Raw genomic sequence first — 11,286 nt, forward strand, 5'->3', positions numbered from 1 at the left:
GTGAGCGGACTATAAATTTAATTTGTGCTCCCCCCCCCCCCCCCCTCCCCCCCCAAAAAAGATAGACAAGATGTTTGTGAGGCTGTGCAGTGAAATCTCCCTGATGTGTTCAGTGAGCAGTTTCTATCCCATATGGTTAACAATCTGAGAGTCCTGAGGTCGGCCCCAGCCCTGCTCTTTCCAGATAAGATAAATGAGACTTTCAATACTGGCAATCTGATTGTCGCAAAATTTCATGCTTAGCTTGAAACAATGGTTAAAATTTCCATGTAGCTCAGCGAGTAATTGAATCTGTCCTCAATTTATAAATGATGACTCTCAACCCTCCTGCCCCCCTCAATCCCCCACACCAGAGTGAAAAATTGTACAATTTCTTCCCTTCGTAATACAATTTATATTCAAGGTTTAGAGCCTTACACATACGGTTATGCAGGAGTCAATTTTCATTATCCTGTGTCACTTTAAATATTTGTTAAAGAGATGAGCCTTAAAGTGAAGGGGGGGTTGGGACGGGCTGTTGTGCTGTCTACACATTTGGGCCTGTGATCAGACATAAACAACCTTTTTGATATTCAAGATTTTACCCAATTAAACCAATTGTATGTCCTTGCCTATAAAGCTAGAATTGTAAAAAAAACTCCCAAAAAACATACTACCAGAACAAGGACACAGAGAAGACGTTACGACATGCAAAATAAATAGTGTCATTAAAAGGAATCTTTATTTCGGAAGTGATTTTGGCATGCTTTTGACTGTTCAAAATATTTAAGAATAGCCAGATCTTTAATTAAACGGTGCTTAACCCTGTGCTGCTCAGACCAATCAATGGAATTGTGAGGCACCCAGCACCGATTGGAGAAGTCACATACAAACGGGTTTAGGGGGCTGCTGGTGAGAAGTCATCCAGAGCTCGCTCAGTTTTACTGTACTATACTGTCTTTACCTATATTCTTTGGTCATGTTCAGCTCCAAGTCATAAACGTGTAGATCTGTAATGGTTGTATGCATGCACACTGGGTCTTAGTAAGAACTAGGCCATGGGGAACAATATTGGCAGCTATTCTACTAACAAAAATGACTGGAATATGATTCTGAAAATATTGTGAAGGTAATTGCCCTAAACATGACGATTGGCCTATAGAGATGCCAGAGAAGCTATTCCTAATACTTTACTGAGATTTACAATCAATTCAGCTGCATGATGCTGTCTTCCGGGACCCATAGACCACTAATATTAAAGATGTTAACATGAGACGGTGACGAGTCATGTATTCGCACTACCACTAGCTTGCACAGTGAGCTATGCAAGACAGGGCTAGATAAACACAGATCTGAATAGATTGATATTGAAAGATCAGATTGAGAGCGAGAGTTTGACTGTAGGTAAAGATTATAAATAGATTGATAGACACAGAGAAGTAAATGAGGAGCAGACTGCAGAAACAGGAAAGTGCTTGTTAACTCAACAGTAGGATGGACATGGCTTGGAAGATGATGAACTTTTAAACACTTGATTTAAAAGTTAGGCCCATTTTAAACACACTCCCTTTCCATAGCAGTTTGAGACATTCTTGGTTTTAAAGTAGTACATCTGAGCTAAATGCGGCAAAACATAGAGGATAACAAACTTTGCTCGCAGTAAAGTGTGGAATGGATCAGACTGCTATGCAGTGGGACTCTTGTTGCAATACCTGTACTTCAGGTACAGTTTGTGTGGCACTGTGTCCAATTAGAATTGGATTACCACCAGACTGAACATGGGTGCCTAGCAGCTGCCACTGTCAAAGAATTTGTGTCAAACAGAAAGCCAGTAGCTGAATTGAGACACAGTGTGCACACTAGTGAGTGTTCTTCGCAAATCAGTCACATTACAGTTTTATCTTCAGTACCCTATCCATGAATACCCCCCCTCCCCTCCCCTCCCCCCCCCACTTTTTTTTTTTTTTACTGTGCTTCGGAATAAAGTGACATTAAGAAACTGGTTTGCTATAAATATCTGGAAAATAAATATTCATCACAAGCGCAGAGGGAAAAGATCTTTATTGGGAAAAGGAAAAGTTAGCTGAGATCTATGGAAGTATCAGCTTGTCCTAGTGTGTGGACATTTATAGGCCTGTAAAGAAAACAAACTTCTAAATGCTCCGTGCGAGAGATAGCACACCATGCTTTATAAGCAAGCATGCTAATCAAGGCTAAATGTGTTTTTACAAGCTCCATACTAATAAGATATTAATGTTTTATGGACAGGGTGCAGATTGTAGTTTAGCGAAAGAGAAATGCTGATATCATTGACCAAGGACTTGAAATGTTACCATGCAAACTTATAATTTAGTCTTCCTGATTAACCAGTCATCTGAGGCTTGCAGCAATATTGCAAGCTAGACCATGCTGCATCATTAATAATCCCTTGTGACAGAAATATAGTGGCGGTGCCTGAACATAGTTGTTTTACACAGTCTATACCTAGAGAACTGTTTATCCAGTTGTGATGAAAATGAGTACATTAGCTTGTAGAAGTTATATATCAGAATCTTTTTTTAGTCCTTGATACAGTGCTTATAGTGATCAAACTTGTCATTGGGGTTGCAAAAATGTGAAGAGGCCGTTTCCACCTGGGACTAATCAATCTGTGTGCAGTTAGACAGCAGAGGCGCTGGGGTCTGTAACCACAGATAAAAGGCTTCGTCCCTCCTCGGCCCTGAGTGTTTACCAGTGTTTACCAGCTTGTAAATGACCGTTTGTTGATTTTGTTTATTAAGCACCCCAAGTCAATTATGAATTCCATGGCTGCACAATATAACATGATTTAATTAAAGGAAATTGTTTGCGATTGCCAGCTGGGATGAGGAGGAGGAGGAGGAGGAGGACGAAGAGGATGAGGGGGGGTATAAAGTGTGCTACTCCTTGGCTTAATTAAAGAAACAAAGATGGCACATGCTTTTGAGAGAAAAGGGGGATAGAACGGCAGGAACGTTTTGACAAATGGCCGTTTGCTGGAGTCAGTCCTGTCCAGTCGCATGGAGGATTCCTGGACACGGTAATTATTTGTTAATGGATTCCGTTAGTGCTAGTCAAGAGGAGGATTATCTTTCAAATAATTCATTTTCTTTTTGTCTTTCTACAGAAATGTATGTATTTATTTATTTATTTATTTATGTGTGTGTTTTTTTCTTAAATAATCTCCCAGGCCTCTTCTGGGTTCAAGTTGTGTCTAGAATTCAAGTCGTGTCTACCTAGTACAGGTAACTGGTGCAAAACGAGTTTAAGCAGTTGTGTTTGACATCGGTCAGCCCAGCCTCTTACACACACATAACATATCTATCATTAGTGTTTTCAGCTCGGAAGGTTATTGGTTCATTGAGCTCTGTAGGGCCGGTCAATCTGTCAGTCTACCTGTGCAGCACCTTGCCTTGGGAAGCAGGGGACATAAAGGTTGATTTAGCCTGCTGAGGAATGTGTGGGCAGTGTGCCTTCTCACTGGCACTCAATTAATGCTTAGCAGGACTCTGCATTCACTGTTGGCTTGACATCCCAGCTCCCTCTCAATCAAACAGTGATGAGGATGATAATAGTGTCCTCATTGTTATGGGGCGCAAGCAAGTAATAAATGAATGAATCAGAAAGCACTCAAACAGTGCATCGGCTAATACGAAAACTGGCATGGAGGGGTGATGCAATGTTAAATCAATAGGTGACTGTAGATCAGAGCTCCATCTGACTGGAAAATTACCAAATTGCCATAAGCATCACACTGGTGCGATGACGGACAATCAGTGACAAGGGTATTGATTTAGTTATTATAAGTTTATATGCTGTACACAGTGTTAAATACACATTTGCAAGCCAAGGGCATTAATCAACCGGTATTTAGCAGGGGGGACAGAGCAAACAACAAGGTGCAGGATGGAAGTTGTGTGCTGGTAGTCCTCGCTGCTCACAGGCTTCAGGGAGACTGGTATTTTGTTAGTGAAGCAGGATGTGCCAGCACGATGGATGTCATCTGCCAGGAAGGATAGGGGATGCCAGACATAGTGGTACCAACCTTTAATGGAGCGAGACGACAACACACTTACTTTTTGTTGATGTGCAAGGATAGAGTTGTTTGCATCACGCAGGCATCTGTATTGTATTTTTTTCTGTAGATTGCAGCTGTAACTCATGTTGTGTGTTGTGATGTGGTACCTTGAGGAAATGTTTTTATTTCTTTTTTTACTATATCTTTAGAAATTGAATTAATAACAATTGGGATTGCCAGTGTCATTACAACCTTCAGAAGTTTTTGCATACTGTATGTGCTACACTGTATAAAGTGTGCTTGTGCTGCAGGAATGATATGATATTTACGGTTGTTACGGGATTGACAGTGTTTCTTGACCAATGCCTCATCCCTCCCAGGATTACAGAAGACTCAACAGTGACGACCTTGGAAGCACTAAAGGCTCGTATCCGGGAGCTCGAGAGACAGCTGGCACGAGGGGACCGGTATAAGTGTCTCATCTGCATGGTAAGGCTATATGCAGTGATACTGTCTGTCTTTCTCTCTTGTCGGTCTGTCTGTAACAAAATTTATAGGGCATGAGTTTAGTGAAGATTAATTTCCAGTTAGTTTTTCAAACTTCTAAAATATAAAATTATGTTTTGGGGGTGGGCTTGTGTGTGAAGAGAGTTGTATCTCAGCATTTGAATCAATAATTGCTTTGTGTTACTTGAACAAGAATATCCAGGCTTGAATTGGATGGCATTCGATTCAGTTATGTAACTCTTAACACCACTTCTTTATGTGGGGCATTTAAAAATGCGCTGTTAGCTTAGACAAACAAAACTTCTTCAGAAGGCCGAAGACATACTGATCTTCCCTGTCCTGTACAGAGGGCAGTGCTTCTGAGTGAGCATGCTGAAAAAGGTTGCCCTGTGTTTTTTTAGAATACTAGTGAAAGATGAGCAACAGCAGAAACTTCAGCACATACTAATAATAATCAGTGGTCATTCAACCCCACCTAGTGGATAGTTAATGTATTACATTGAGTTCTTTACAATGCAAGTGCATTACAGTGGACCAATCCTCCTTCTCTTAAGAAGGGGAGAGTGGTTTGAAGAATGCTGAAACATGCACTGTTAACACAATGCCCTTCTCTATTACTATTTTTTGAAGAAGAACGCATAGAAGTTGACTTCAAAAAGCGTTTCAGTTACAAAGTGTTGAATTCTGTTATGAATAAAATAGGGTGATATTCATAAAACTGTTCTAGAATGTTGGCTTCTTTAACAGTCTAGAACCGTATCAGACTGACAGTAAGCAACCTATCACCAGAGGGTAGGATAAGACTTACCCCTGAACCATTTGTCATCTACTTGGAGATCACTGACAAAAGTCAGACACAAGCAACAATTGACCTCCTTCAGACACCTTTTAATAGCTTGCTTTGTTTTAACTGTTGTATTTAGCCAATGTTATTCTATACATGCAATTAATACCCGGAACAGGAACAACATAATACTACAGTACCAGTAACAATCGTAATAATAATTAGCTAAAAGGAAAACAAATTGTGTACCCAGTTCATTAATGCACACAAGAAAAACAAAAACAAACAAAAAAATCGCCTCACGTTTCGCTATCGTAACAAACGTATTATTCAAGCAGTAGAGAGAGAACCAAAGCAAAAATATAGTCAATGCATGGGCACTGCAACTACAGTGGTTGCTGAACAAAGTCATTCAAAAAGTCATAGAAAACCATATATATATATATATATATATATATACACACACAGTCCTGAACTCCAAAGGAAAAACCAGCAACCTTGCATAAATCCATCATGGGAAAAAAACATTAAAAAACCAAGTTTCCACCTGACCGTAGTTTGCCGGAAGCTTCCAGTCGTCCAAGCAAACAAAATTCACAGAAGACCAGGAAATCATGTTTCGCTCGCCACAACACGGCCCGTGAACAAGAGGCGAAAAAAAACTCCCTCCAATTCATTCAATAAACAAAAAACTACTTATACTGCTTTGTTACACTAACAATGTTTTTGGATGTCATTTAAAATAAATAAATAAAGCAAAAAAAAACAAAAAAAAACTGTTACACAAACAGTGGTATATGTTTCTGGATGTCAAAATGATGCAAACAAAATTATTTTCCATTGCGTTTTTTTTTTTGTCAGCATGAGTGCGCTCTGTCGCTAACACAGCATGCTGCTCACTGGGTCAGAGGTCACAAATGTTACACACTCCAGATACTCAATGTTTAACCCATATTTATCTACAGCCCCGCCTATCGCCATCCTGTTTGTACTCCAGTGTTTTGTTTTGTTTTTCTAAATATTTGTAGTGGCAGATACTATCATCACAAGACTTAGTGTATGCATAAGAACACATCAGTTGGTAGTAAAAGTAAAATGGGCTTTGCTTGGGTTCTCTAAAGCAAAAGGGCTGGGATGGCTATAGCATTGGAAGGGGCTGTGGATTGTTACATAACCAACGGGTCAGGATCCACCTGCCGTTTAGCGTGTGTGTGTGTGTGTGCGTTTTGTTTGTGTCTTTCTACTTTTAGTTTCCACATTCTTGTGCTCAGTGCTGCTTTTGAATTCCTTCCAGCGGAAGAAATTCCTAACAAGTGCTGAAGACAAGAATATGGAACCCGAAAGTAACAAATCTGACAGTCGGGGCGCAAAGAAACTCCCGCTCAGCATATACTGTTTATATAGAGGATACGTAATGGGGTGCAGTGGAGTAAAACGGGTGTCCCCACCCATGAGGGTAAGACTTTCTTCTCTTGCCATGGTTGGAATAGAGAGTGAAGATGAAATTATCATGCTGTCTATAGAGTCGTGTTGCTTATTGCCTCCTCAGCGCTGCTACATCTATAACGTCTGTCATGCTGTATTTATGAACCCTTTGTTTTACCAATGTACAGACACACTTGGCAAATGTTAAGATTTGTTGGTTTTAAAACCATGTTGGTTCACTCTCTCTCTCTTTATAAATATATTGATTTGTTTTTTGTTGCCAGGATTCCTACACAATGCCCCTGACCTCTATTCAGTGCTGGCACGTACATTGTGAAGAGTGCTGGCTTCGAACTTTGGTAAGAGTCTATCGTTGAATCATTTTCTCGCCATTACTAATGGTGTGTTTTTAGGGTAAAACTCAATAATGTATTAGAATTGCTGTAATATATTCTCCGGAGATTAAAAAAGTTTAACGAGAAACATGCTTACAGGATTTATTTGTATCTGTTTTTCTGGTATTTCCCATTGACCCTGGATCTCAGAAGATGTCTTTATGGCCTGCCTGCTCAAAATGGGCTACCCTGCAGAACTGTCATACATTGTTAACAGAAACCTGAAACTCTTTATTGATTTAAGAGCAAGTCAGATCTTCTAGACCTGAGCAGATCTACCTCCTCTCTCTCTCTCATTCATTCCTTACTTTCCAGCATGTCCCCCAGGGGAACAAGCTCTGATTATCCACTAATACATTCTGCTACTACACAAGGAAGCAATTAATAAGAAAACGCTCATCTGTTTCGCAGCCCTGGCCGTTTTCCAATATACAATTTATTAAATAAGCTTTTTTTTTTTATCACGAAGCCCACTGTTTAAAAGAAAGAAGGGGGGGCAAGTATAAGAAATTTCTGCTTGCTACAGCAGCTTGTTACTAATGTAGCCATTAAAACATTGCCCGAAGACAGCAATAAAAGCAGCACGCTGGGGCTCCTTGCGTCTTGATCAAAGTAAATGCGTGTAATCTCGTTACTGCTGCCCTTTTTTTATGAATTTAATAGAGCGCAGCAGCTGGCGTACGATGTGAGAAGCCCACGCGGTACATTGTTCTCATTAAAATCAGGTAACTCCTTTGTTTTATAAGAAGAAAAGGCTGTAATTTCTTTAATAAGCTGGATAAAGGGAACCTTTTTTTTGTTCTTGTTGGAAAAGCTCTGTTCTGCCCGCAAGGGCAATAAGAAAACAACTAAGAAGTAAAAAAGAGAAATAAGAGAAGGGATTCTTATGTCTTCACAGCTATAAACAACTTGTTAAAGTTTATTAAGTAATAGAGGAGCAGAGAGGCTGACTAGCAAAGTGTGCTTTGACCTGCTGGTGAAACATCTAGGCGGGCAGAAGCTATCTAGCGGATTTAATGGCATATAGCACCGGAGTGTTCTCCGAATACAACTACTGTCAGTAGGTTTTTCCAAAGCAGCAGTCTGGTATTTTCAAGACTGAGGATCTAGTCACCCTCCATCCCTCTGCATATTTTACAAATAAACAAAAAACAAAACACTGGGCTTGGCAACGCTTCCAGCTGAAAAGGGAGCCTCAAATCCTCTTTGCACCTGTGTGCCAGAGTTAGCATGTAGTTGATGAGCATAGTGGAGGTCTCGGCCAGGCAGGCTGGAGCCCGCAGTGTTTGCTAACGAGTGTGTGCTCATGTCAGGGTGCAGTCTGTTCCCCTTGTGTCATGCCAAGGTCTGGACCAGTTCCCTTCCCTTCAGAGAAAGTTGATAGATGATGAAGCCGTTTCCTTCTACGGTTGGCAGGTATTGACACAGTGATGGTGGAAACATACTGCAGTAGCAGTATGTTATATGAGATTTAGAATTTCAACTTGTTTCTGGAATTAAAATCTGTATCTGAGCTGTGAAAGACAAACTCCCCCTTAATCCTGGTGATCTGATTCCAGAGCTTTTTACACTTGTAAATCCATGAAGATGGAAAGTTGGGATTTGAAATTCATCAGCTAGGAGGCAAATCGTTCCTTTTCTTCATTTTTTTAACATTGCTTTTGGAGGGACCGTCTCATCGAGGTTTATACAGAATACTGTCCACTTTTTCATACACAATTTGCTGGTCTGTTTGAAGCTTCCTTATGTTGTAAGAAATGTGTGAGAAAACAGAACGTTGGTGGAGATCTATGTGCCAGCGCAGGGGGGTTTGTTAAAAAGGAAAGGCTTGATCAGGTCTGCTAACCCAGCAATGAGTTTTTATGATTTCTCAGGGAGCTCACCACTTGCTCTGCACTTTCCTTCATTGGCAGGTTGTGCTACAGGAGGTTTGCGAGAGCTAAACTTCCTCCCTGCCAATGTCTGTCTGTGTTAAACATGCTGCGCTCCCTGCTGTCACAGAAAGAGCAGCAGCTCCAATATGAGTGTGTGGGGCACGGAGAAGAGACCACACACGAGGGGGCTTTTTACCCTTTAACTAAACATTGATAAAACTTAATACTGTGACAGACATTATGATTTTGTTACATATGAATGACAGGATTGGGGAAAGACTCCTGTTGTGTTACCAGACTTTACTACAAACGTACACATCTGAATTGTTTTGCCTAGTTCAGAGTGCAAAGTTCATAGAAAAGCCTGGAATGGGCATTAGTATCATCACTGATCATTTGATTTTGTTTGTTTAAGTCCAATGAAGTAACTGGATATAGATGGATACATATGAAATTGTAACCTTTTCACCCCAGTTCACTCAATGATGGTGTAAGGGTTCGCACGTAGGTAAATTGGACTCTTCTCGGCAAATTTCGAAATCTGTACTGGAATTCAGCCATTTAAACATAACTAGCGATTGAGTCAACAAGTGGAACTGAGGCAGAACAATAAAACTTGTTAATACATGGTCTGCAATGAGGGGCATTAGTAACACAGTTCCACACCTTGCTCGCTGCTCCTGAATGCTAGATGGAGATGAGATTTGTAGAGCATTAAATGGGGTGTGGAAGCATTTAATATGGTGATGTCAGAGTGCAGGGCTGAAGAATTAGGAAAATTCCTATGAGACATAAACTATAGTAACTTACTGCACCTGATACTTGATCTTAAATTGTATTAAAAAATGTAAATACTAGCAAGCCAGTTGTTTTCTTCTAAACAATGTCAATAAATAAAGTTCTGGCTGTTTGTGGTCCAGAATGTGACCATTACTTAAATGACCCAGGGGTACAGTGCCTGTTGAGTTGGTAAAATACTGCCATCTTTTGAAACACTTAACCATTCTTTTGTAGTCCTTGGTAAAAATATTTAGTTTGAATCGCCTTATAACATTTCCACAAGCAGGTTAGAGTTAAACCTTATTTTCTCTCTTGTCTCCCAGGGTGCCAAGAAGCTTTGCCCACAGTGCAACACGATCACATCTCCTGGAGACCTGAGGCGTGTCTACTTGTGAAGAAGCAGCTGGCTGGCTGACTGGCCCCTCAGATGGCAGCATCTTGTTTTGGATTTATTTTACATTTTTTGTTGTATTTGAGGCCAAGTTTTTAAAGCACCTCCTAAAACTAAGAGACAAAAGACTGCCTCTCTAAAGGACACTGTTGGAGGTGACCTTGCAGACTTGATCTCGGAAAATAACCTGTTCATTAATTTAGATCTTCATGTGACAACAATATAAAGCTGGCTTCCTGTGGTATGAACATATTCCCCTTTTTACACTGGTACAGAATGGCAGTATTGTTGCGGTGTTGCTGGTACCAGATTTGTATGTGTTGAGCCCAAACCCCACTCACCCTCCTTTCATGCCACAGAGATCTAACAGGAGGTGCCAGCTGTATTGGCTGACCCCCCCCCCCCCCCCCCCCCCCCTCCTCTGCTGCTGCTTCTTCTTCTGTCCCCACTTAGACCACGCTGTCCAGGAGGACCAGACTGAAGGTGGTTAAGGTGCCAGTATTTGGTAGGAGAGCAATCACAAAGACTTTGCTGGACCTCAAGACGACCTTGGGGCCCCCTTCGTTATTGAGTTCTGTGCTTTACATTTTTTCTTGTGGTGTTTTAGTGAACCAAATTAGAAGAGAAGAAAAAACACACAGAGCTGAAGCACATGTAATATAGTCTGTGTATGTTTACAATGTTGTGTATTCATGAATAGAATTAAAAAAAAAAAAAAAAAAAAAAAAAAACACACACACCATATATACTAAAAAAGACTTTTTTTTTGCTTTGGGGTGAAGTGCAACATGTGTAAGATTGAGGGACTCTTGGTCTTAAGCAGCCACATTCTAAAGGCTTGTTGTCATTCATTGTACAGAAAGAAAAGTGGTGTATATTTCTTCATTTAAATGTAAAGCAACTGTAGTTTAAAAGAAGAGGAAAGATTAAAACCTGTAACTTAAGAAATACTTTAAATGCTTTAGACGGAAAAAACAGGTTTGTCTTTTAGTTGTAGAGTACGGGCTGTTTGTAAGTTAGATCCCTGACAAAATAAAGTACGAAACTGCACAGTGAAACTGGTTGGTACTCTGAATTTGTTCCTTTTGTTTTCCTTGAAACACCGCTTGCTTACA

General features: G+C 40.4%; 1 protein-coding gene across 8 annotated transcripts in view; it reads left to right on the forward strand.

Moving 5' to 3' along the window:
* rnf220a (ring finger protein 220a) overlaps window positions 1–10,902 on the forward strand; it is a 129,773-nt gene extending 118,871 nt beyond the window's left edge. For 4 of the 8 annotated variants that reach the window (XM_059031639.1, XM_059031640.1, XM_059031641.1 and 1 more), the window contains 4 exons: window positions 4,396–4,504; window positions 6,601–6,762; window positions 7,016–7,090; window positions 10,104–10,902. In XM_059031639.1, coding sequence (XP_058887622.1) covers window positions 4,396–4,504; window positions 6,601–6,762; window positions 7,016–7,090; window positions 10,104–10,175 — 418 coding nt within the window. In that variant the 3' untranslated portion in view covers window positions 10,176–10,902. The remainder of the gene's footprint in view (window positions 1–4,395; window positions 4,505–6,600; window positions 6,763–7,015; window positions 7,091–10,103) is intronic. The other 4 variants (XM_059031642.1, XM_059031645.1, XM_059031646.1 and 1 more) reach the window with 1 other exon arrangement.
* The last annotated feature ends 384 nt before the right edge of the window (window positions 10,903–11,286 follow it).

The sequence above is a fragment of the Acipenser ruthenus genome, chromosome 10, assembly GCF_902713425.1.
Source record: "Acipenser ruthenus chromosome 10, fAciRut3.2 maternal haplotype, whole genome shotgun sequence".
Lineage (NCBI taxonomy): Eukaryota > Metazoa > Chordata > Actinopteri > Acipenseriformes > Acipenseridae > Acipenser > Acipenser ruthenus.